This window comes from Schistocerca serialis, chromosome 8 (genome assembly GCF_023864345.2).
Source record: "Schistocerca serialis cubense isolate TAMUIC-IGC-003099 chromosome 8, iqSchSeri2.2, whole genome shotgun sequence".
NCBI classification, from domain to species: domain Eukaryota; kingdom Metazoa; phylum Arthropoda; class Insecta; order Orthoptera; family Acrididae; genus Schistocerca; species Schistocerca serialis.
In genome coordinates, this window is record NC_064645.1 from 561,989,765 (window position 1) to 562,017,218 (window position 27,454).

A 27,454-nucleotide genomic window follows, 5' to 3' on the forward strand; every position below is an offset into this window, starting at 1 on the left:
GAGGAAAACAGTTTCGGAGCTCGCGAAATCAGGGGACGGCCGGCAGTCCTTGTAGCATGGAGGATGTCAGTTTAGTGCCCCCGGGGACGGAGGAGGCATTGCGGAGTGCATTTACAAGTCGGCAGTCTGTGGTATCGGTGATAAATAAAGTGAATCTCCTCGTGAGGCAAGTTTCGAAAGAGCTACGTGTGCGTACCGGAGGCTCATATCGGAGCCGGCTCAGTCATTTGACTGCCGTCAAGGCGGAAGTTGCTGTTCCGTGGGAATACCAGAAAGAGGTCAAGTACCAGGGCGCGAAGCCGTTCAGTAACTGGAGCTGCTATTTAACGAACCACTTGGCAAGACGTATCAGAAGGCAGTAAATTCACATCTTAAACTTTTGCAGTCCTACCTTCCTCAGTTGCGTGTAATATTACGGTATATTGATAATTTTTGCTTATCGACCGTCTGACAGCAACTGAATAAAACACAATTTTAGTGCCATACGCGTTTCACCTTTATTTTCTGCAAGGCATCATCAGTGGCAGGTTGCGTGGACAATTTCTTACATATTACGCTCCTGTTGCATTTTTGGTGTTGTTCTTCTTCTTATGAATGCCAATTTGCGGTTTTTTCCACATTCCACAGCACTATGAACTGAACGCTTGTTTCAATGCAATGTTTTGGTTTCTGTTGCCGACTGCAATTCTATTTATGTAATACCAGCCCTTCTCCAACGGCTTCGCCCACGCATGTGTTCAGCACCTATATTGGACAAACGTCATCCTTCACCTCTCTGCATCCACCTGTTCGTTCCTCCGTCTGTCCACTTCATCCTCCCATCTCTACCTGTCTCCTCCTCCTCACTCCCTCTGTCTATTCATCTCCTCCTCTCCCTCCCTTCGTCCATTTATTCCACTCCACCTCTCTGACCATATCTTCCTCCCTCGCCTTCTGACCATATCCTTTTCTCCCTCTCTCTTTCCATTTCGGCCTCTCCTCTTCCTTTTTCACCCACCCACTGCCACTTTACACCTTCCACCTCCCTCAGGCATCTCCCCCTCCTTCCCTCTGTCCATTTCTTCCTCCCTCTCACTCTGTCCATCCCCTCTACTATCCATTTCAACCTGCCCCTTGCCATGCACATGTAGCCCCTGTTATACAGTTCGATAAAGCAGACTGATACTACACTCGCAGCATGGCTGTTACGCAGGGCAGGCTACACATCAAGAGCTTGAAAACCATTTATTTGCCTCTGACATAGAGGTCACTATGCAAAGCAGTTAGACAAAGCAGCCCAGCACAATTTGAACACAACAAGCCTGCCATGTAGGGCAGCCTGCATGTTTGGGCCTGGAAAACCATTCTTGCCCCTAAAATATAGGCTGTCCTGCAAAGGACATTTATTTGGCAGGCCAATATTGTTTCCACACAGCATGCATATTTTCTCGGCATCCTGTATGCCAGGGACAAAAAAAAAAAACCATTTTTGGCCATATTTCCGCTCCCATTGGAGCTGGGAGGTTATAAACCCCACAGTACTGATACTTGTGAGGCGTGCCCTTTCTGTGTGAAATTTGGTTGAAATCGATCCAGGGGTTTGGGAGTAGATCCCAGACACACACACACATACACTCTGCTTTATATGAATATATATAACACAAGTAAAAAGTAGTGGAGAGAAATAACTGATTTACATTTGTATTAGGGAAATATTGCCTTGCAAATAATCAGCATGTAGTCATATTTGTATAACAATATGAAATGACTTATTCCTACAATTAAGAATAATCACAGAAAAGTTCCATGGAACACTAAACTAATTAACTTTAGATACGATAATAGACCTCTGAAAGTGTTCTCCTAAGACAAACCATGTACCAGATGCAGACACTTTTGACAAAACGAATCTCAAGTGTAACTGGGTTTAGTCTTGAAGAAAATTATATTTAACAGGACAGTTGGGGACCATCAGACAGATGGTGATGTGAGGGGTACAGGATGCATAACTGGGAAGAACATACGGATCATAAGACTACTACGATTAGTGAACACGATGTAGACTTTATCATCCAGAGTGTAACACCATAATCGACTCCATCGAAAAGTTAGATATTGATGTAAAATGCATGCAACTTAGCAGTTCAGTCTCTTTGGGCATATGGAGTATCTTCATAGATATGCGAATGGCTTTATGCACGTTTTAATAACAGAGTTCTACTGGATAGTAACTGCTCTACAGAAAAAAAAGTTGCGTCTAAGAGCGGATGTATTTCAAGGAAGTACAATACAACCACTAATTCTTTAAAAGCCTCATTTTCGACATTGGCTATGTTTATTAAATTCTACTATTCCAATTTCAGCCTTTTGGTCATTTTAAAGTGGATAAAAGCTACAAACAATATACACCGGGCTAAATATACCAGTAATATGTCCGCCCCCGGTAGCTGAGTGGTCAGCGCGACATAACGTCAATCCTAAGGACCTGGGTTCGATTCCTGGCTAGGTAGGAGATTTTCTCCGCTCAGGGACTGCGTGATGTGTTGTCCTAATCATCATCATTTCATCCCCATCGATGCGCAAGTCACCGAAGTGGCATCGACTAGGAAGACTTGCACCTGGCGAACGGTCTACCCGACGGGAGGCCCTAGTCACACATTTTATTTACCGCTAATATAATACATACCCACTTACAAACGAGCAAAAGGTTGAAATTGGAAGAGTGGGTTTTTAATAACCGGAGAGTCAATGGCGAAAATGAAGTCTTTCAAAGAATTTTACGAGACTGTGAACCCACAGCAAATATAATTGTGAGAGTCACTAATGTTCTCAGTACAGGAAACAGTTTCTCGGATAGGACCCCCGGCGCTATCAGACGGCTAGCTGATGACGCTGTTGACTACAGAACAGCACTACTGTTGCAGGTGCATAGGTAACTCCGGAACGACTTGGACGTAATTAACGTATAGGAGTGATGGAACTTCAATGTGGACATCCTGTATGCATGGTGCGCTGCGCTGTGCTGGCTTGCCTCACCTGCAGACCTCGACCTGGAGCATACACCTGTTGAGGTAGGTGCGGCCGTCGTTGCCGCAGACTGGCTCGTTCTCACGGCCGCAGCGGTGGCTGCAGCTGGCGCCCTCTGCCCGCGAGCACTTCTCGGGGGGAACCACCGTCACGCCTGCCAACACAACACACAACTAGGGTTACTCAAAAGCCGGTATTGCACTATCACATTTCTTTGTCAAAGATTTGATCAAAGATGTGATCCAATATTCCGTCCAATATATTTGACAAAGATCTTTGACGTAGCGCTAGAAGGGGTATTACACTGTCATCAAATTTTTCGTCAAAGTTCAAGATGGCTGACAACAACATGTTACAACCGCAGCAGTTCTACGTACTCCAATTGCATTGTGTGCACATGCGGAAAAGAAGTGGGGGAAAAAATGGAACCATACATACGAGGTTGACAGTCTTAAAAGTCCTGGGATTACAACTTGATAATAAATTCAGTTGGGAGGAGCGCACCACAGAACTGCAGAAAGGCCTTAACAAATCTGTATTTGCAATTCGAGTGTTAGCAGACATAGGAAACATAAAAATGAAAAAGCTTGCATACTTTCATTCCATAGTGTCATATGGGATGATATTTTGGGGTAAATCTTGAAGTCAAACAAGTTTTCAAGGTCCAAAAGCGTGTAGTACGTATAATTTGTGGAGTAAATTCACAGACCTCCTGCAGAAACCTCTTCAAAGAACTGGGTATACTAACTACTGCCTCTCAGTATATTTACTTCTTAATGAAATTTGTCGTAAATAATATATCTCTTTTTCCAACAAACAACTCAGTTCATACTACATACAATACCAGGAACAAAAATGATCTGCACAAGGACTTAAAAGCGTCTGTGATCTATTCTGTTACTCGTTTTTATTCTCTGTGGGTGTTTTTAGTATTTGGAAAAAGGGACCGATGACCATCGCAGTCTGGTCCCTTTAATCCCACAAACCAACCAACTTACTTTAGTTCAAAAAGGGGTCCACTACTCAGGAACACTCATCTTCAGTAATTTGCCAGGAAACATAAAAAATTTAGTTAGAAATAAAGATCAGTTTAAAAGGAGCCTGAAAGACTTACTAGTGGCCAACTCCTTCTACTCCATTGGCGAAATTTTTAATAGAAACAAATGATGTATTGTATTTATTCATACTATTAGTATTGTTATTCCAGCTTAAAAAAAATCGACATGTTCCACATCCACGAGGCTCTCCTCAGCACGGATCTATGGAACGAAAAACTAATCTAATCTGGGCGAAGCCGTGGGTTTTACGACGACACGATAAAAGCATTCAACAAAACTTGTTACGTGAGCTTACAGTGGAAGACATCAAGTCGTACATCAATTACTTAAGAATGGATGAGCAAACATTTCTGTATGTGCTCAATGAAGTGTATCCTCATATCACAAAGCACAATATTCACTTAAGAACTGCTACATCTTCTGAAGACAGGCTCACTATAACACTCCCATTCCTTGCTACAGGAGAGGGTTATGTTAGGTTAGGTTAGGTTAGATCAGGTTAGGTCTCCAATCTTCTTAATCTATTTTTGTATTCAGGGTGCCTCGCGTTGTAAAGCGCCTCATCAGCTTCAGACATCTCTATTAATTTTGTAGTTGTCGGCACATACCAATTGTATTTACCGGCAATGGTTATAAAAACACTACAGACGACAGTACGCTGCAGCGATGCTAGCGCTCCATGTGGTAACATGTCACATTGCAGTGAACAGAAGACAAGCGGTTTCTTTGATCAAATATACAGCGAGGCCCTAGATTTGATCAAATATTGGACGACATTTGACAAAGTCCCTATTACACCATCAAATATCTTTGACAAAGATATTGGACAAAGATTTTGGACAAAGAAATTTGATAGTGTAATACCGGCCAAACGGGAAGAAAAGGAACGCAAGCAGTGCTACCACAAGCCATGTGCAAATTAGCAAGTCGATTAATGCACTAGAGTTTTACTATTTCCTAAATTTTATGTCCCTCTCTGTGTACCGACTTGACAGCAAATCCTAGGAAGTTCTGATCTTACACGAAATCAGTAAGTGGAACGAAACAGCATATCAGACGCTCTGGGATGACAATGGCATTGAAACAGAAGATGACAGGCGTAAAGTTGAAATACTAAACACCTTTTTCCCAAGCTGCACTGCAGTTCCTTCTTAAATCCTCGCACGAACGAAAAAGTGGCTGACATCGAAATAAGTGTCCAAGGAATAGAAAAGCAACTGAAATCACTCAACAGAGGAAAGTCCACTGGACCTGACGGGATACCAATTCGATTCTACACAGAGTACGTGAAAGAACTTGCCCCCCTTCTAAGAGCCGTGTACCGCAAGTCTCTAGAGGAACGGAAGGTTCGAAATGATTGGAAAAGAGCACAGGTAGTTCCAGTTTTCAAGAAGGGTTGTCGAGCAGATGCGCAAAACTATAGGCCTATATCTCTGACATTGATCTGTTGCAGAATTTTAGAACATGATCGCGTATCATGTCATTTCTAGAAACCCAGAATCTACTCAGTAAGAATCAACATGGATTCCGGAAACAGCGATCGTGTGAGACCCAACTCCCTTTATTTGATCATGAGACCCAGAAAGTATTAGATACAGGTTCCCAGGTAGATGCCATTTTTCTTGACTTCCGGAAGGCGTTCGATACACTTCCGCACTGTCGCCTGATAAACAAAGTAAGAGTCTACGGAATATCACACCAGCTGTGTGGCTGGGTTGAAGAGTTTTTAGCAAACAGAACACAGCATGTTGGTCTCAATTGAGAGACGTCTACAGACGTTAAAGTAACTTCTGTCGTGCCACAGGGGAGTGTTATGGGACAATTGCTTTTCACAATATGTATAAATGACCTAGTAGATACTGTCGGAAGTTCTATGCGGCTTTTCGCGGATGATGCTGTAGCACACAGAGAAGTTGCAGCATTAGAAAATTGTAGCGAAATGCAGGAAGATCTGCAGCGGATAGGCACTTGGTACAGGGAGTGGCAACTGGCCCTTAACATAGACAAATGAAATGTATCGCGAATACATAGAAAGAAGGATCCTTTATTGTATGATTATATGATAGCGGAAAAAACACTGGTAGCAGTTACTTCTGGAAAATATCTGGGAGTATGCGTACGGAACGATTTGAAGTGGAATGATCATATAAAATTAATTGTTGATAAGGCGGGTGCCAGGTTGAGATTCATTGGGAGTGTCCTTAGAAAATGTAGTCCATCAACAAAGGAGGTGGCTTACAAAACACTCGTTCGACCTATACATGAGTATTGCTCATCAGTGTGGGATCCGTACCAGGTCGGGTTGACAGAGGAGATCCAAAGAAGAGCGGTGTGTTTCGTCAAAGGGTTATTTGGTAAGCGTGATAGCGTTACGGAGATGTTTAGCAAACTCAAGTGGCAGACTCTGCAAGAGAGGCGCTCTGCATCGCGGTGTAGCTTGCTGTCCAGGTTTCGAGAGGGTGCGTTTCTGGATGAGGTATCGAATATATTGCTTCCTCCTACTTATACCTCCCGAGAAGATCACGAATGTAAAATTAGTGAGATTCGAGCGCGCGCGGGGGCTTTCCGGCAGTCGTTCTTCCCGCGAACCATACGCGACTGAAACAGGAATGGGAGGTAATGACAGTGGCACGTTAAGTGCCTCCCGCCACACACCGTTGGGTGGCTTGCGGAGTATAAATGTAGATGGAGATGTAGATGAAATGGTCGCGTCTGTGGCAATCTGGATTAGTAGTAATAAAACGTCCTACTTTTGTTACAGAGTCGATTTATTTATGACACCAAAGTTACAGCAATTACATTGCGTCTTTAATTGTGTTTAGATGAAATCTCTAACTACTGAATTTTGAAAATAATCTACAGATTTTATCTATAGACAACTCGAGATGGAAGATACCTTCTGAAACACGTAGTGTGAAGAATAAGAAAGTAACTAAAATGCAACATTTTATTACTTTTTAGCAGTGCACCTAGCTGGGGCAGTCTGCATGAGTTACCTGGTTTAGTACTCATTAAGTATTACTTCACTTTGGGACCCTTACTCTTGATTAGATTTGTTTTTCTATTGACTCCATTTTATTATCACCATCTTTACTATTATTACGTGTGATTTTGTAATTGTTATTGTTATTTGTATACTCTGCTTAAACTTCTCGTTGCTTAAGGTGTGTCACGTGACACAGTTTTGCCACAATGACTGTCGCCTGCAACAGGTCGGGAGACAGGGAGCAGTGGTCTGGTCTGCCAATATTTACACAGTTGGAACGAGGTTTTGCCCACTGCATTTGGCACGTAAAGCGTAGCCTGTAGACTTTAGAACTTGTGACAAGTGCAACCTAAAGGCACGTAGTCGTAGGCGTCTTCTTAAAAGTTTCCACACAGAAGTCACTGGAAGTTCTAATTTACGATTACTCTTTCGAACTGATTTCTTGAGGCTATGCGTAAGCACTCTCTCTCGTTCAACACTTTCTTCGTTCACTATTGGTCGTTCCATAGTCTACTCTTTGCGCACAGATATACCAACAAAAGCGTTTGAGTTTCTTCTTAATCTGACGTATTATTTATAATTGTAAGTTGAACGTAATAAATGCTACAAAGCGTTAAACACGCTGTATTTAATGTGGCAGCCAAGTACCCAAAAATAGTCATATTCACTCAAATAAACGAAATATATGATCATTTATGCGGAACCATTTAGGTGCAAACTGTAAGTAGATGGAAAAATTATTCAACAGGTAATGACATTTAAATTCCTTGGTATTGAATTGTCCATCACTGGAAATGTCGAAAAGGAGGTCAGAGAACAAGTAGCAAAAGCAAACAAAGTGGCAGGGTGTTTAGCACTTTGGCGACGGAACCCTATAATATTTCTGGCTTTCCAACCATCATATTCAGGTACAAGAAGCTATCCTTAGAGCAGGCGACAAGGCAGCAGTGCGAAGACGACGCAATGTGGTGTGCGGTGCCTATGACAGATAGTTTTTTCGGTGCTGGTATCATGAGAAATACTGCCTAAATTGTGAGCCTTCTCCGAGATTGGCTGCTGCATGAGGAAGTTGCGCCCCAAAATGATGTTCTCTTATTAATATTACAAAAAATAAACAATCTATTTACTTGCATTTCATGTAAAAGCATCCCTGAATAGCAGGCTATCATTCCACTATTTCAAGTGTTAATTACCAGTAACACAGTGAACAGCTGATAAATGATAGGCAGACGAAGCATTTCGGAGATCGGATCGCGCCTAACTTGGATGGCGGGTGAAGTGGTTCGGCTGTCAGATCGGAGATATCCCGGCCTCTCGGAAGACAGACATTTGTTCTGCCTTGGTTGGTATCGGTTAAGGTCTTAATTAGCTAGCTCTAGTTATTTGTATATATAACTGAGAACCATCTGATAGTAATTACGCAAATACGCAGTTCATTGTTTTGTTTATTTTGTATAAAAGTGTGAAGAAAGGAAATTATTTGTGATACATTAAGTGGCATACAATTGTGCAGTTTCTCGCATCCTGCTAATAAAAAAGGGAGTGGCATCCCGTATAAACAAACTAACTGAAAATTTTATTATTCATACAATATCAGTTCGTTTACTACAGCCTCAAGATAACGGATTCACGATTTACGTGCTGTTCTTTGCGCAGGGGACGATAACAACTATAGAGAACTGCAAGCTGGTGAACATTTGTTAGAACTTATGCATACCACCCAGGGCGGTGGAAGCAAATAGGCACCTCGCGTCTACTGACATCTTAGAACAAATGAGATCAGTGACACGTCATCTGTGGTAACACAGAGGAGGTATGAACAAGAGAAATTTTCGGGGGAAGAGGTTTATCTTGTATACATCTCCCTCTCTCTCCCCCTCTTTTTAAACTTGCCGGAACCCGAGTAAGAGCCGTGAAACGATAGTTAGCCAAGTGGACGGCGCCCGAGCCTTTCTCGTGCAACGCGTAAAACTTCGTAGTTGACACTGTGCTTCCTTCCCTCTGTCGGTAGCCATGTAGACAGCACAAGGAAGCGCCTCTGCATTGTGCTATCACGTAGTGTTTGAATTATTCCGTACTCGAATATAGCACCTTGTATGTCGCTGCTCTGTGTTGCGTCCATATTACTTTCGTCTAACAGGAAGATGGGAAAACGTGCCGAAACGAAAAGGTCTGGTGGTGCCCAAATTGCCATGTGGCTCTTTACACGCTTGAGTGTTTTAAAACAAACAACACTCAGACAAATTGTGTGTAAGAACGGTGTGTACAATTTCTTTTTCAATATAAAAGTGTTTGAATATATGCTATTTTTACTATCTCATAATCTACCTTTTACGAATACTTAAAGCAGATTTAATCAATTCAAATGACACAACAAATGAGTTTATTGCATTTATAGTTACAATGCTGCACTTGTCGGCAAATGTGTTGAGAGCAGCCGTCCAGCCGCCCCAACCAGGGCGACTGAGGCCCTTCTTGAAACTGTTAAATGATACAGTTTGGAACAGCAAAGATGTAGGAAAAGGTGTAACGGCAAGAATATAAAAACAATAGTAAGACTAGTTATACACAGATGAGACAAGACCTGGAACATCAGAAACTAGAAGACGTATGAAAACCCCGGAAATGTAAATGCCGCAGAGGATTACAGGGTATATATCGAGATGGAGAAGTGAAAGCATTAGAAAAGGATGTAAAGTGGACTCTATTAATGAGTGGACACGTAAGAGAAAATATTAATAGAAAGAGCACAGAGACAGGATGGATGAACGGGTGATTGCGAAAATCGGAAGAAATAAATCAGCAGCTGGTAAAAAACATACAGGCCATCGAAGGAGAAGATGGGGTGACGATTTCAAAGTAGACTGAGGGGTACTGAAGGAAACGGGCCTTAGCTTAGAAAGAAGTGAAGAAGAAAATATCACTAGTTTCAATGTTTATTGAATGCAAATTGCTGCTAAATTTAGATGAAACGCGGCACGCCTTTTACGTGCCGATTTTATTAATAATTAGAACATATTTATCGTTCTGAGGCTGACAACAGGAAAATTCGGCATGGGAAATGCTATTGACGTCATAAAACACTGTGAGTGGCAGTAGGGTGCCCTGTGTAATTTGCATTTCTCTCCTTATTAACTGGTTGACGGTTTTTGTTGGATTACAAATGTCTGGAGTGCGTTCGAATCTTCAGAGTATTCGACTCGGAGCGACGGGAAATGCTTCGGCCAAGCAGGTCGGTGAACGGTGTACGGGCCGCAGCCGAACCTTCAGGGGGCGGCAATTACTGCTGGTGGTTAAGGTCCAGCATGGAGCGGTACGGCGCCGCGTACAGGAATCGGGGGCTACTTTTCCCTGTTTTTCTGACTTCTTTTGAAGATTAGTAAGCCGTTAGTAGGATGCGCAAGCTACCAGAAACTCTAGCCTGATAGCGGATAGCGGTTCTCTCTGGATTTCTCGAATCCGGTTGCGAGGCTATGGACATTGGCAGCATAATTTGCGGTTAGCATAAAGAAGTGTGAGATCAGACTGTAGCACTGAAATGAAAATGTTTTGGTAGGCGGGGGATTTCATATTGTCATTGGAAGCTAGGAAAAACGTGCTATTTTTTGCCGGGATTCTCTGTTCGAAGGAATCCTCGTGATTGGATCGCAGTGGTTAGTTATTCTGCCATTGGCGACTGGAGCTATTTTGGCGACAAGGAATACGCAGTGCGTAAATGAGTGCCGCTTGAGAACCTTTCGCCGGTAGGATGCGAAAGGGTCCTGAGCGGTAGAAGGTGCTGCATCTTTGAATCCGGCTCAGGTGCTGATAATTCCGTCTTCGTGAAGCGGCCTGCACGTCTTTCTTACGGTGAGCGTAATTGGCAACACTGGCAGAGTAGTAAAACTGATTTCACATTTGTGAAATCCAGGACGATCGCCTGTCTCGTCTCCTTTGCACTGTTAATGAATGAGTGGTCTTCTGGATTTTAGTCACCAACTTCAGTCACTTTTCCGATTATGTATTACGGGTTTTAATAGTTGTCAGTTATCACTGAACAACGGGAGACTAAATTCTTAGGAGGGAAAGGATTAATAACTGATAGGGGAGTGACACTGCTTTCCATGTAATCTTGACATAAATTCCTGTTAGAGCTAATTATCACCGGTTTTAATCATTCATTAATATGTTGCTCTCATTAATGTGTTTACGAATAAATATGTGTGTGGAGTTTAATGGCTGTTTGTGGTCGACTCCTTCACATACATTAAGTTTTAGGCTTCTAATTTATATCCTGGAAGATATTAGCAATCAGCTCAGTGATCACCAACATATTACTCCAGTCACAGAGAGTTAGTTAGAGTGAGATATTTGTTTGTAAATTCCCCACTTTAAGAGCTATGTCTAGGGCCGTATATTTCGCGCACAAGCATTTAGAGGTTAGTTCTTAATGAGGTGGCCTGCTATTAATTAGTTTTCGAGGGTTCATGGAAATTCATCATCGCGTGGTTTTATACAGTTACCACGCCAGAATAACGAGGGTAATCCTGCTGATTGATTTCAAAGCTTGTTTAGTTTTTTAACTCGTAGTAAACACTGAAGAAATGAAACGCAACATTTCGTAGCATGCAGTATGTAAGAGAAATTACTTCACTAAACAAAGCACGAGATGAACCTTATTAGTGGATGTGCTGCACTCCGTCCTCTCGTTTGTTTGGAGGGCACTGCCCTCGCAGCAGAGCACACACACTGCTTCTGATCTCATAGCTGCGCCTTCGTGCTGCCTGTGGTACCAGCAGACACACACCTGCTCACCGGCAGCCGGCATCTCCGGATTGCCGTGCAGAGTCTCGGTTACCACTCGTCCACTGTCTCGCTAAACACCAGCTATGCAGTACTCGTATCTAGCAACTCTCATCAACTGCAAAAGGCCGCCAAAGCCAACTGGCTGTGATCGAGCAACGGCACCTAGGGATATTGCTAGGACATTGAGCTTTTGATGGTTCAAATGGCTCTGAGCACTATGGGACTTAACATCTGAGGTCATCAGTCCCGCCGGCCGGAGTGGCCATGCGGTTCTAGGCGCTTCAGTCTGGAACCGCGCGACCGCTACGGTCGCAGGTTCGAATCCTGCCTCGGGCATGGATGTGTGTGATGTCCTTAGGTTAGTTAGGTTTAAGTAGTTCTAAGTTCTAGGGGACTGATGACCTCAGAAGTTGAGTCCCATAGTGCTCAGAGCCATTTGAACCATTTTTTTCATCTGTCCCCTAGACTTAGAACTACTTAAACCTAACTAACCTAAGGACATCACACACATCCGTGCCCGAGGCAGGATTCAAACCTGCGACCGTAGCATTGACCTTTTGATGCTACAACATTTGCCATCTCCTGTAGCAGAACGGCTGAAATCGGTTGCGTGTGCTGTCGTGTCCCGCAATCGCTGTGTTCCTGGCTACAACGGAAATTGCTTGGCAGGGCTCAAGGTTACCGTGTTCATTTTCTCAACCGGCAAGTAAGACGTGGACTCGTTGGGTGCGCAGAGAAAATTTCACCCCAACAAATTGGTCCACAGCAAGTATAAGTAATTTCGATCTTTCTCAGGCTTTAAACTTGCTAGTAACGGAACAACGGTAAAAACAATATATGTTGTGTGACGTTGAGAATAATAGCATAAACTGTCTCCAAGTCCAATATGAGTTCTTCTTTAGAAAACGAATTCAGAATTATGTTAGTACTGACTGTCGGAAAATAGCACGTGGGGCGATGAACAGATGTTCATTCAGCTCGTCCAAACTCGCACATAAGTGCGTTCTGGAAGAGCTACGCCATGTTCACAGCTCGGTTTATTTAGGAAACACATTAATTAGACGATATATGGAAAGTTTACGAAAATGCGTTTTCGCACGATGCTACCGAATTTTCGGCATGCAGCACGCTTTTTTCTCACTCGGTTTAGGTGAGTGTATAACGCCTCTCTCGCGTCAAAAAGCTGAGCAGTAGTCCGGTTGGTTTCATTACAAGAAACGGATAGCAGCAGCATGCTTTTTTTTAATTTTTCCGAGATCGAGATGAAAGAAATAAATGAGTTCTACCTGTCACCGTCTTCCCTACAACCAGATTAGAAGGATCTCACCTGCTAGCCTGCTACTTTCAGGATTGTGATGGCGTCGGATTCTTCTTTACGCACTGTATCTAGATTTCGGTTGCTGATTGAAATTAATTGATTAACGATTAGAATAGGTGGCGACTGCAGAGCAGTAACAGACAGTTAAAGGATAAGCAGATACATTATCGTAAACACATTGAAATGAGAAGTAGTCTCGATGCAAAGAGATGATAACTAGCCAGTACACAATTTCGAACTACGCAGGCGTTCGGCAGGCTTGCCGAGTGTCAAGCCGTAAATACATGAAAAGACATAAAGTATGCACTAAGACACAAAGGAAGTTGAACGAAGGAATTATCCGAATGGGGCGGCAGTCGATAGATGTGACGTACATGTACAGACAAACAAATTATTACACTTTCAGAAAAACTGGATGATTTACTCAATAGAAAGTGCTTCACAAATTGAGCAAGTCAATAAAGCATTGGCCCACTTGTGGCTTCTATCCAAGCAGTTGTTCGGCTTGGCATCGATTGACAGAGTAGTTCGATGTACTCCTGACGGATATCGTGCGAAGTTCTGTCCAATTGGCGCGTTAGGTCGTCAAAATCCAGAGCTGGTTGGAGGGTCCTGGCCACAATGCTCCGAATGTTTTCAGTTTGGGTGAGATCCCGCTACCTGACTGGCCAAGGCAGATTTGCCAAGCACGAAGACAGACTGTAGGAACGCTTCACGTGGGCTGGTATTACCTTGCTGAAATGTAAGCCCAGGACATCTTGCCATAACGGGCAACAAATCGGGGAGTGTATGCGGATGACAACCAAAGGAGTCCTCTTTTCTTTTTTTTTTTTTTTTTGGTCATCAATCAGTCTACTGACTGGTTTGATGCGGCCCGCCACGAATTCCTTTCCTGTGCTAACCTCTTCATCTCAGAGTAGCACTTGCAACCTACGTCCTCAATTATTTGCTTGACGTATTCCAATCTCTGTCTTCCTCTACAGTTTTTGCCCTCTACAGCTCCCTCTAGTACCATGGAAGTCATTCCCTCATGTCTTAGCAGATGTCCTATCATCCTGTCCCTTCTCCTTATCAGTGTTTTCCAGATATTCATTTCCTCTTCGATTCTGCGTAGAACCTCCTCATTCCTTACCTACGAAATAAAATGGCGCACTAGACTATCATTCTAGGCTGTGGGTTCTGTGATGGGCGACAGTCGGCTGGTATTCCACCACTGTCCGGGACGTCTCCAAATACGTCTTCACTGGTCATCTGGTCTCAAAATTCGAAGCGGGAACCGTCGCTGAAGACAATTCTACTCCAGCCAATGAGATTCCGGACCGAAGACGTGTCCGGAGACACCCCGGACAGCAGTGGGATACCAACGTGACTGTCGCTCCCCGTAAGGCCCGACAACAACGAGTGATGCTATGGGATGCCATTTATTTTAGAATCAGGAACCCTTTGATTGTCATCCGCGGCAACCTTATAGAACAGCGATACGTCGCCGATATTCTACGCCCACAGTTGTTGCCCTTTATGGCAACCCAACCTGGACTTGTATTTCAGCAAGACAATGCCCACTCGCACACAGTGTACATTAAATCTACCGACTCCCGCCCCATCCGGATAATTCCTTCGTAGTGCCTCTTCGAGAGTACAAACATACACAACAATAAGTAATCCAGTCCCTTAGAGTGTTCTTAAACCGTTTAATGAAGACGAACACCGCGATTCAGTCACACATTAAGGTAAAGAGCCATGGGTGGAAACACTTTGTGGGCACACGGACAGGGGAAGTTCAACAAAGACTACCTGTTTAAAACTGACAAAACAATGAGGCTGATCTCTAGCGCTGCAAACCCAATATTCGTATATTAAACACGGTCAGCTTTGGTATGAGTGGTCTACGGCGAATGTATTGATATAAACGGAGCGTAAGGGTGCAATGGATGCTTCCAAGGTGGCGGAAACGAACATATGAATCCAAAAATGTCGGTTATTAACGCGCGACAGCTGTTTACCACCAAGTACTACAATGAAATGATACCGAGTTTCTATAGTTGCGTAGCCTCGGATCCTCGCACACTGTATGGTGTAGCAGAAGGTCTCTACAGCCAACATGAGTGGGGTTGGGGATGCCGTCGGCACACGGACCATGCTTTCGAACGTCAATTTTGAGCATGCTGAGTTCAACATAGTGCTGAGCGCCCAAAAACAATCCATCTTGTGCAGTGCCTCAACATGGTACAGCTGATCGCAGTGCTCCCCAGCGTCAGCTGTCGGCTACATTTGGCCCGCACATCACACAGTTTATGAAATGGGAGGGCGTGTAGCTCTTACGTTAGCTCTATGAAAACGCACATTTCATCCCTTGTCCATATGTTAATTGTGTTTTTCCGGCCGTAGTATACATAAATAAAAACTTCAATAGCCTTGGACATGTAAGGCAAAAAGGAAAGTACCATTTACAGTGAAACAGTGCAAATACAAGTTTACAATAGTTCTCCACATAAGATAAAATTACTTCATCATTCTCTCTTTTTAGTAAAATCCAAACGTTATTCTTACCTGAACAGCAGCAAAATCTTTACAACAAGTGAAATAAAAAACAAGTGCAAAATATCTTACTGCGAGTACTCTAAGTCCTCTTGTAGATTAAGCTAATCGAACGAACTTACCCCTCAGAAAAAGAGCGCTTATATTTACATAACATCGAATATTATAGTATGTACTCTTATTAAACTAATAAGAAAGTATAAGAACCTATTAGAAAACGAGAAGGCTAGCAAAAATTTTTAAAAAATTAAATCTAGTCAGGCTCGACCAGCAGTATGTCTCACAACACCTTACAATTCTGCGACTCTACTCATTGCGCTATACCGACCATGAGTGTTATACGACCATACAATTTATTTTATCGCCTCCTGAAAGCTTTAATGGATATGTTATTAACTGCCATTTACTTGTAACATATTGTACCAGTAACATTCCATTTCTTTTGGACTCTCGGTATGCCGTTGTCTTGAAACCCCATACTTTCATAATACGCAATTTACAATAATTCCTTAACCACCAATATGACGTTTCCCGTCATTTTATTACGGCAGATCATACAATTAACGACATTTGCTGATGGTTACAAACGGGGACAATTATAGAACTATATGAAAAGGAACGTAAATTAATTAAAAACTACAGCATGCACACACTTTATTCAATATCTAAACGCCACTACAAATATTCCGATTTAGGTTATGACGTGTTTGATATGCCTTCCATCAATGGCGATGATGTGCCGCAGACGAATAGCGAAATTCTGCATGACTCGCTGAAGTGTCGAAGCACCGATGCTGTCGATGGTCTCCTGATGGCTGTTTTCAGCTCAACAATGCTTTTCGGGTTATTGCAGTTCACCTTGTTTTTTTACATAGCCCACAAAAAGGAGTCGCGTGTGTTCAGATCCGGAGAATATGGCGGAAATCCAGGCGCATGCCAGTGGCCTTTGGGTATCCCAGAGCCAGAATGCGGTCTCCAAAGTGCTGCTCCAGGACATCAAACAACCTCTTGCTTCGATGGGGTCGCGCTCCGTCTTGCATGAACCACATCTTGTCGAAATGAGTGTCACATTGGATAATGGCGAGGAAACCGTTTTTCAAAATCTTCACATACCGTTTGGTATTCTACGTGCCATCAAGGTATAACGCACCAAGATTAGATTAGATTAGATTAGTTTTTCGTTCCATAGACCCGTACTGAGGAGATCCTCTTGGATGTGGAACATGTCACTTTTTTTTAAGCTGAAATAACAAAACTAATAGTATGAGTATATACAATACATCATTTGTTTCTATTAAAAAATTCGCCAATGGAGTAGAAGGAGTTGGCCACTAGTAAGTCTTTCAGGCTTCTTTTAAACTGATCTTTATTTGTAACTAAATTTTTTATGTTTGCTGGCAAATTATTGAAGATGAGTGTTTCTGAGTAGTGGACCCCTTTTTGAACTAAAGTAGGTGCTTGTTAATTCCTTGTGCAGATCATTTTTGTTCCTGGTATTGTAGGTATGAACTGAGCTATTTGTTGGAAAAAGAGATGTATTATTTAGGACAAATTTCATTAAGGAGTAAATATACTGAGAGGCAGTAGTTAGTATACCTAGTTCTTTGAAGAGGTTTCTACAGGACGTCCGTGAATTTACCCCGCAAATAATACGTATTACACGCTTTTGGACTCTGAAAACTTTTGTTTGACTCGAAGAGTTACCCCAAAATATTATACCATATGACATTATGTAGTGAAAGTAGGCAAAGTATGCAAGATTTTTTTATTTTTGTGTCACCTATGTCTGCTAACACTCGAATTGCAAATACAGATTTGTTAAGGCGTTTCTGCAGTTCTGTGGTGTGCTCCTCCCAACTGAATTTATTATCAAGTTGTAATCCCAGGAAGTTAAGACTATCAACCTCTTCTATCTGCTCTTCTTCATACTTTATGCATATGCTGGGTGGAAACCTCTTACAGGTTCTGAATTGCATATAGTTAGTCTTTTCGAAGTTTAATGTCAGTGAGTTGGCTTTAAACCATTTATTAATATCCATGAAAATATCATTAGCAGATCTTTCTAGAACTACACTCATACTATTTATTGCAATACTTGTGTCATCTGCAAACAAAACGTACTCTGCTTCTGGCAGTCTAACTGATGAGAGATCATTAATGTACACAAGCATTATTCCGTGGCTGGACATTGCACGCCACTTCTCTATGGCGAAATGCAGATTCTCAGTCCCCCAAAAGCTCTAATTTTGCTTACTGACGAACCCATCCAAATGAAAGTTGGCTTCGTCGCTAAGCCAAACCATGCCTTCGCATACTAATTCCCATCATGCACCGCGGGGAACCGTTTGGTTTGAACATCCTAACGCAAACCGTCCAGAAGTTGTGACGGTTTTGTTCCACATAGGTCATAATTGTTACCCTGTACGTACATATAGGCTTCAACTGAAAGCCAGTATGGCATCTCGTGTCTCTGAACTGAGGACTTATGGCGTGTATGTGTCGTAGTTTGCGTTGTACCATCTCACTGATCAACGTTCAAATGCACGTTCAGAACATTTGTCATGCTTTATATTGCTCTGCACTTTCGTAAAGACTTCGCAACGTGCTGTTTGCACGTTATGATGTCATAAACTCGGCACGTTCAACGTTCGAATGCACGGTCCGTGTGCCGACGGCTTTAGGCTCTCAGCCGAGGGGCCATTCCGCCCGTCCACTCACAGGTTATCTGGTAACGGCGGAGCTCTTGAGATGAATTTCACCAGGCTAAATTGCTGACAACACGCTTCTTAATAACAGTCGTGAAGACTCAGCTGAATCCACCTGTCCTTTCTTATGATCAAAATAGAAAAATTCAACCGAAATCTCTCTCGCCACTATCACAGATGCCTGACGTAACACTGGCACTACCGTTCTGTAGTGACATAACCATTTTATCTAGTCAATTTTGAAGCATAGCTTCATTCTGTCATGCTTTCCCCATGATGTCTGATGGCTTTCTTGCAGTCTTCAGAAGTGATTTTCTTAACAGATTCGTTGGTGAGTGCTTCGACAGCAGATAATCACCATCATTTTTTTTTCTTTGGACTTTATCTTGTACCTACATGTCAGCGGTGTAGGGTGGCTGGTAGCTCATCCTATCTCGTTGAAGGGTGAGTACCCAGAGAAGAACTAACACCATAGAACTGACACCACCATCAAGTTACACTTACGTAACCTGGTTTACTTCATGTGACGATTACAGCTTTATGACCACATCTCATCATTTGGCAGAAGAGAAACGATATTACATTTATGTTGTCGCAAATAAAATAGTTACAGAAAAATTATATCTGGAACAAACTAGTTAATCTATTTGCTTCAGCAACAACTATAGAGCATGCTTAATTATTTGTTTTTTGGTCAGCGGGATATAAACATCCACACAGTAAACTTTATGCTGAAGCATGTTGCATACTACTCCGTCAACATATTACTGAAGAATTTTAGGAAGAAAATGGAAGATGCTTTGAAAAATAAAATTTGTAATAGTTCCTGCTGTACCGAGGCTTAACGTCTACAATTCAGCAAGCAACTTCACGACAGCGTTTCCCAGATGCCTAACACGCAGGGGACAATTTTCCAGGAGACAAGCTCCGACCGTTTCAGCAGGAGGTGACCTAAGCATAGCTAAACGCTACTGGCTACATTGATCTATTCTCTTTCACATGTCTCGCAAACAGGCCCAGCTGTATCCTAGGGCTGAATGGTAGCTACTAGCGGCAGCCCTCGAGCCAGACCAGACAATTTCACTCCGAGTGAGTTTGCTGAGCCAGGCGTCGATTTCGAAAGGATTCTGTCACTCAGGATCCTCGCTCTAGATTGGCCTCCATGTCACTGCCATTCACGTCTGATTTCGCAACCTTGGGAGCTGCCATCTCGGTCTTAGAGTGTTCGTGATCTCCTCGCCGAGGAAGATGGGGACTCTGCCAGTCGGGGTGGCCGAGCGGTTCTAGGCGCTACAGTCTGGAACCACGCGACCGCTACGGTCGTAGTTTCGAATCCTGCCTCGGGCATGGATGTGTGTGATGTCCTTAGGTTAGTTAGGTTTAAGTAGTTCTAAGCTCTAGGGGACTGACGACCTCAGAAGTTAAGTCCGATAGTGCTCAGAGCCAAGATGGGGACTCTGCTGTCGTGACAGGCTTATGGGCTTGTAATTTCATTCCTGTTTGACTTACAAACCGCTATACACCGGACTTAAACAGTTTTGCTCCTTAAGTGACTTAAACTTTGTTCATTCAGTTTGTAGTTTAGTACTGAGCGTCCTTCTTGACTTTCGTTTTAAGTGTGTGTTTAAGAAACTTAGACTCAGTGACAAACTAACCGATCTTCAGCAGCCAGAAGTATTATTGCTCTATTACAAGAAGTGACTTATTTTATGTTTTGTTTCAGTCCACGTCAGAGTAGGCGTGCTGTTAATCTCTGATAAATAAACTTGTACAGTCATTGCAACCTGGACGGACACATCAGTTTCAACATGTAACTGCAAATGACATAAAAAATAAAAGTTCCTTTTGATTCCCATCGACGAGAAAAGCTCATGCTTACTTAATTACTTTCTTCATGAAAAGGTGTCTGTAGTAAAAAATCTTTTACGTGTGACACAGCAAAACTTGTTCGCCAGTTTTGTTTGTATAACGCGCAGTAGGGTAAGAATACAGTTTCATAAAAATTGGGATAACAGTGTTATTACACCTTTTTCGAATTTTTTTGTAATAAAATTTCGTGTCTAGCACTTACAAGCGAATATTCTAATGTACCAAACAGTTGCTGTTCCGAATTATTCGGAAAGTTGTTTCTTGAGACACGTAAAACTGCATCTACATGTAGGGTAGTTAAGAACTGCAAATCTGCGTTGCCAAGTAGTGCCGTTATGCAAAAGCATTAGGTACAAAGTACCCAACACAATTTCACTTTTCAGTACCCGGCCAAGGCATATGACTTGCAGAATGTTATATACACTCCTGGAAATGGAAAAAAGAACACATTGACACCGGTGTGTCAGACCCACCATACTTGCTCCGGACACTGCGAGAGGGCTGTACAAGCAATGATCACACGCACGGCACAGCGGACACACCAGGAACCGCGGTGTTGGCCGTCGAATGGCGCTAGCTGCGCAGCATTTGTGCACCGCCGCCGTCAGTGTCAGCCAGTTTGCCGTGGCATACGGAGCTCCATCGCAGTCTTTAACACTGGTAGCATGCCGCGACAGCGTGGACGTGAACCGTATGTGCAGTTGACGGACTTTGAGCGAGGGCGTATAGTGGGCATGCGGGAGGCCGGGTGGACGTACCGCCGAATTGCTCAACACGTGGGGCGTGAGGTCTCCACAGTACATCGATGTTGTCGCCAGTGGTCGGCGGAAGGTGCACGTGCCCGTCGACCTGGGACCGGTCCGCAGCGACGCACGGATGCACACCAAGACCGTAGGATCCTACGCAGTGCCGTAGGGGACCGCACCGCCACTTCCCAGCAAATTAGGGACACTGTTGCTCCTAGGGTATCGGCGAGGACCATTCGCAACCGTCTCCATGAAGCTGGGCTACGGTCCCGCACACCGTTAGGCCGTCTTCCGCTCACGCCCCAACATCGTGCAGCCCGCCTCCAGTGGTGTCGCGACAGGCGTGAATGGAGGGACGAATGGAGACGTGTCGTCTTCAGCGATGAGAGTCGCTTCTGCCTTGGGGCCAATGATGGTCGTATGCGTGTTTGGCGCCGTGCAGGTGAGCGCCACAATCAGGACTGCATACGACCGAGGCACACAGGGCCAACACCCGGCATCATGGTGTGGGGAGCGATCTCCTACACTGGCCGTACACCACTGGTGATCGTCGAGGGGACACTGAATAGTGCACGGTACATCCAAACCGTCATCGAACCCATCGTTCTACCATTCCTAGACCGGCAAGGGAACTTGCTGTTCCAACAGGACAATGCACGTCCGCATGTATCCCGTGCCACCCAACGTGCTCTAGAAGGTGTAAGTCAACTACCCTGGCCAGCAAGATCTCCGGATCTGTCCCCCATTGAGCATGTTTGGGACTGGATGAAGCGTCGTCTCACGCGGTCTGCACGTCCAGCACGAACGCTGGTCCAACTGAGGCGCCAGGTGGAAATGGCATGGCAAGCCGTTCCACAGGACTACATCCAGCATCTCTACGATCGCCTCCATGGGAGAATAGCGGCCTGCATTGCTGCGAAAGGTGGATATACACTGTACTAGTGCCGACATTGTGCATGCTCTGTTGCCTGTGTCTATGTGCCTGTGGTTCTGTCAGTGTGATCATGTGATGTATCTGACCCCAGGAATGTGTCAATAAAGTTTCCCCTTCCTGGGACAATGAATTCACGGTGTTCTTATTTCAATTTCCAGGAGTGTACATTCAAATGCCGGCAATTTAATTTAAAAAATCGCCAACACCTTCTCTGTCCTGTTGCTTTAAAGAATAATATGAAGCACTTTTTTCTGCTGAAAAGTGGCGTGTCTCTTTTCATTTAGTGTGAGAATCACATTCCAACTAAGAGGATGATGAGGAGATGGAATATTCCAATAGTTGCTCAGAAAAGTAAACTGCCCTGCAGTGACGGTATTTACTGGTCTCCAGCTATCTTCATGATTTAACTATATTTGTATGGTGTGGGTGTCCTTTTTCTTTGCTTTCTGAGAGTACTTAGGGACAGCGTTCACAGGATTTGGGACAGGCAAGTCAGGGCCCGACATAAAGAAGAAGTGAACCCCAGCAGCCAGCAACGACTCTGGAATTCGCAGAGAACAAGACAGGTAGTGTGGGATATTGTCAGAGTGAAAGTTGCATTGTCAGGCGATTCCCCACGGCACCGGTGGCTGTTATTCGTTTGCGTCACGTCTCCAGCCTAACAGCCGAGCAGTGCGGAGGGAAAGAACTTTTATCAATGGGAGCCAGCGCTGCGCCTTGTTCAGAATTGTGCCTTCAAACGATACCAATCTCATGCTTTACAAGAGAAACAAAGGATGCCGCAAAATAAGGACCTAGACTTGAGCAGAGTTTTTACTATCTTAGGACCAGACAGCCAGTCGCGACGGTAATACACTGCGCGTCTCATGCTGATACGGTGAACATTTCTAGCAGCATCGGCACCTTAGAAGAATCGTTGGTTAGAATGAAGTCACATAATTGCAGTTATCTGCCCCATATCATACACTGCATTGGTAAATGGATGTATTTTTCAGTCTAGTAGTCAGGCAAACAGTCACCGTGTACATTTAGTTAGCAACTCGTGTGGCATTTCAGAACGGCAGTTGCATCTACAGGGCGCATTCTCAAATCTTTCAAAGAACTCTGGGCACCAGCAGGTTGCCTTGGTGTAAATCAAATAATGCAATTTTGTAATTGGGCAGTCAGGCTGTTTTTCAGGCAGTTTATCACGCAATTTGTGTCTTATTTCAATAAATTAATGTGTTAATTTAAAACTTGTTTCTGTTGTCACCTTCAATTAATCGTGTATTCAGTATTACGCAATTCTCCACTTTAGGATTCACAGCTAGAGCCTTAACATTTGATTGTCTTAGGTAAAACATTTATACACCGTAATTAAGCTTGAGTTTTAAAGGTGTGCCTGTCTCCTAATTAATTTTCTTAGTCAGATTAGCAGTTTCAAACACATATAGCGTTTTGAACTGTCGCCCTGACAATGTGCCTCCAAAAATTGATGTGTATGTTCAATTTTTCCTCTATCAAACACTAAAGCAAAAATTCCCATATATTTCCTCTTTCTCTTTTTCTTCCTCAATCAGTGACATCACTTTCCTTTCCCCTATCTTGATTAATTATGTTTCATCGCATTCCACTTCTTCCCCCTCCCCCCCCCCCCTTTCAGCTCTCCTCTCACGTGCATTATCACTAGCCTCCGTAATTTAAACACACCTTCCTGTAACTTTTTTTTATTATTAAAAATGAAACTCCTCCAGCTGTACTTACGATTGCATATTAATTTGGCTACTAGTTTCGACGTTGCATCAACGCCATCTTCAGGTCCGTACACTTTCATGACATCAGTTGTGTGTGGCTGAGTACCAGAAGTCCGCGGTGAGACCAATATGTGCTCCACATTTAGTGTGAGAATTACATTCAACTAAGAGGATCATGTGGAGCACGTACTGGTCTCACCTCGGACTTCAAGTACCCAGCCACACACAATTGATATCATCAAAGTGTACGGGCCTGAAGATGGCGTTGACGCAACGTCGATACTAGTAGCCAAATAAATATGCAATCTTAAGTACAGTTGGAGGAGTTTCATTTTTAATAAAAATTATACCAGCTGAAACTTCCTGGCAGATTAAAACTGTTTGCCGGACCGAGACTCGAACTCGGGACCTTTGCCTTTCGCGGGCAAGTGCTCTAAGCTGTGAGGACGGGGCGTGAGTCGTGCTTGGGTAGCTCAGCCGGTAGAGCACTTGCCCGCGAAAGGCAAAGGTCCCGAGTTCAAGTCTCGTTCCGACACACAGTTTTAATCTGCCAGGTAGTTTCACATCAGCGCACACTCCGCTGTAGAGTGAAAATTTCATTCTAGATACTATTATACCAGCTGATGTCCCACCAATTTAAATATGGATGTGCGAAAATTCCTGTAACTTGTCCTTTTTGTTTTTGACGTGAATGAATGTAAACAGTGTTTCTTTTTCTGTACTATAGTAATTACTAAACGTTCTATAATCTTATATATTAGACGTAACTTAAAACATGCTTATCATAACAAAATTAATGCGGAGTATGGTTAGATGCAGAAGATTGCCTGATGGCTATAATATTGCCAGGTGAAATAAATAATGTGACCAGTGTCACAGACACTTTCAGTCACCTCCAGCATTAAACGGCCAAAACTAAATGGGATGGTTCAATGCGGCTATTCCTCAAATATCGATAAAATTATCCTATTTGGGACACATGCTACTTCAAAATTGATGGGAAGCTACACACAAACAGGAAAAAAACTAGCGGTGTCTTGTTCCGATACAGGAGAGATGTGGACGAGGAGACGTGGCACTCACCCTTTCCGCAGGTCTTCTTGCGCAGGTCGCAGGAGCTGCTGTAGATGAAGCCATCAGAGCCGCAGACGGGCTCTGCCCCCGCCGCGGAGCACACCCGCGGGCACTGCGGGCCGCCAGCCGCCGCGCCTGCAACACAGCAAAAACAGTTCATGAAGATGCGTCCACTGCAGCGAAACGTCGGCGCTCAGCCTCCGGCTACGCCAGCCAGCTGCCTCCATCCGAGCTACATTCCACGTCTGACCATGCTACAAGAAACAGCGTTGAAAGAGATCAGGCTCACTGTTCTACATGACTGTTATAGCGTGTCCCAGAACTGTAAAGATTTGAGGGAGTGATACGTGTGTGTATGTGCACGCAACAAATGCTTGTACGCTGACCGTGTTTCACGACAGCCAACTGCCTGCCCCATCGAAGTTGTTGGCGCTACCTCGAAAAGCAATACGTTATCGTCTGTAAGGTGTCTGCACTGGAGTTGAAGATTGTTTCCAATAACGGTTGAACGTCGAAGAAGGAGGGTTTATCTTTACAGAAATTTGCAGATTCAGACGCCAGTCACAGTTCATATCTTTGCAACTGAATAGTCCACTCGCTTCAGGATCATTTGGCCCCTCTGTTTGCACACAGTAGCGTTTGTTGACATCGTGACTGTCGGTCCTCTAGTACACGTCACTGTACTCCCAGTGTGCGCTTCACATGCATGTTGACTGCTAATTAATAGTGGAGACATCACTTTCTAACGCCATCTTTTCGAATTTCACTGTGGTAGGCAACGATTCTGTCTCTGTACCTAGAAGGGCTATTTCTCGTACTTTTCTGCTTATGGTGATAAGTTCCATCCGATTAACGTAAGGACTCTAACAAAACCTATTTTAATATTTCCGCTCAGTACGTCCGCAGCTATATACTCAGTCTGATCACAAGAATCCGGACATTAATGTGGGGTGTGTCCGCCCATCGCGCTTATGACGGCTGGAGACAATTTCAGTGCGGCGTCTGAATGTCTGGGAAGGAACGGCAAACCACTCTTCCTCAAGAGCTGAAACCAGAAGTAGTAATATCAGACATTGGGGGCTGGAGTAAAGACAGAGCGAGGTGGCGCAGTGGTTAGCACACTGGACTCGCATTCGGGAGGACGACGGTTCAAACACGCGCCCGGCCATCCTGATTTAGGTTCTGCGTAATTTTCCTAAATCGCTTCAGTCAAATGCCGGCCACTGCCGACTTCCTTCCCCATTCTTCCCTAATCCGATGGGTCTGATGACCTCACTGTTTGGCCCCCTCCCCTGAATCAACCAACCAACCAAACTGGGGCAAAATCGACGCTCATACTCGTTCCAAAGGTGTTCCATTAGGGTCAGGTCCGGATGCTGAGGAGGTCAGTCCATTTCAAGAATGTTACTGTCCGCAAGCCATCGCCTCACACTTGCGGCTTTATGAGAGGGTGCATTGTTATGTTGACGCAAACAATCATAGTCTCCGAAGTACACAATGTTATAAAATGTGATTTCGCACTTCGCATTTTCTTAAGCGCTATAAAGAATCTACACCCTGACCACGGAAAACAGTCCCATTCCGTAACACCATCTCTTTAGAGCATCATCTCTGGCACTATACATGGTGGCACACAACGTCCTCAAGGTATCTGCCAAACCCACAGTATATCGTCACTCATCACTTGAAATCACTCGTTATCAGTCATCCACCAACCAGTGGCATCTCTCTGCCCTCTGTTTTAACTCTCCACGAACAAAGAATGCTGCGGGTCGACTGATGTCAGCACTATGGAACTCACGAGTGGTTTCTTCCGCTGATTTCATGAGGGTTTCTTTTCTTTTCTTTTTTTTTTTTTTTTTTTTTGCATATACCCTCCGCGATGCTTGACGGTCCCTGTTTTCCAGTACAGGAAGTCCGTTTGGTCTTGGTTTACCTATGGTTGCTCCTTCGCGTTTCCACTTAACACCACAGTACACTCCGCCTGCTTTTATATTCGCGGTTCCGCCTGTCGTGACATCTAATGGTCAATTTCGCAATGCGTAGGCATGTACGGATACTTTTGATGAGATAGTGTATGCACCACTCGGACTTACTGAGCGAAAAACCAAACGTGTGATAAGACGAAAGTTTCGGAAATGTCCTCATGCTAAGTGGATGGAATTTATCGCCTTGGATAGAAACTTCTAGGTACAGAGCGCACTCGTCGGAGAATCGTCGACACGGTAGAATTTGAAGAGATGGCGTTGGACAGCGAGGTTTCCACCAGTAACCAGCAGTCAAAGTGCCGGTGAAGCGCATGCAGGGAGTAGTGCGATCGGTACTGCAGCACCAGCAGTGACGGCGTCAACTTAACATGTGTAAGCAAAGGGGCCGAATCATTCTGAAGCCAGAGTCGAGTTCTCTCGGTGGACCGTTCAACTGCAACGCATGCACTGAGACTGATGGGTATCTGTTTTAAGGCTGTCGGCGATAAGTTGTTTATGTCAATAAGGAACTAGATATTCGTTTCCTAACATTAGTTCTTTATCTCCATTCGCTGAGTTTAGGACCATCTACCAAACCTATAATTTTGACCCTAATAGTACGGAACATCCTAAATACTAACGGCCTTCTGAAAACGATTCATGCTACAATGTTAGCGACAGCATTTTGTCCGATTACCAACTCTAAAGCAACATAGAATCTGACAAAACAAGAAA

At 43.9% G+C, this 27,454-nt stretch overlaps 1 protein-coding gene across 1 annotated transcript in view; it reads right to left on the minus strand.

Moving 5' to 3' along the window:
* Positions 1-27,454, minus strand: part of LOC126416386 (agrin) — a 354,777-nt gene that overhangs the window by 126,021 nt on the left and 201,302 nt on the right. Inside the window, exons 2-3 of the mRNA XM_050084069.1 lie at positions 24,762-24,887; positions 3,016-3,160 (exon numbers count right to left, since the gene is read on the minus strand). Of these exons, the coding sequence (XP_049940026.1) occupies positions 3,016-3,160; positions 24,762-24,887 (271 nt within the window). The remainder of the gene's footprint in view (positions 1-3,015; positions 3,161-24,761; positions 24,888-27,454) is intronic.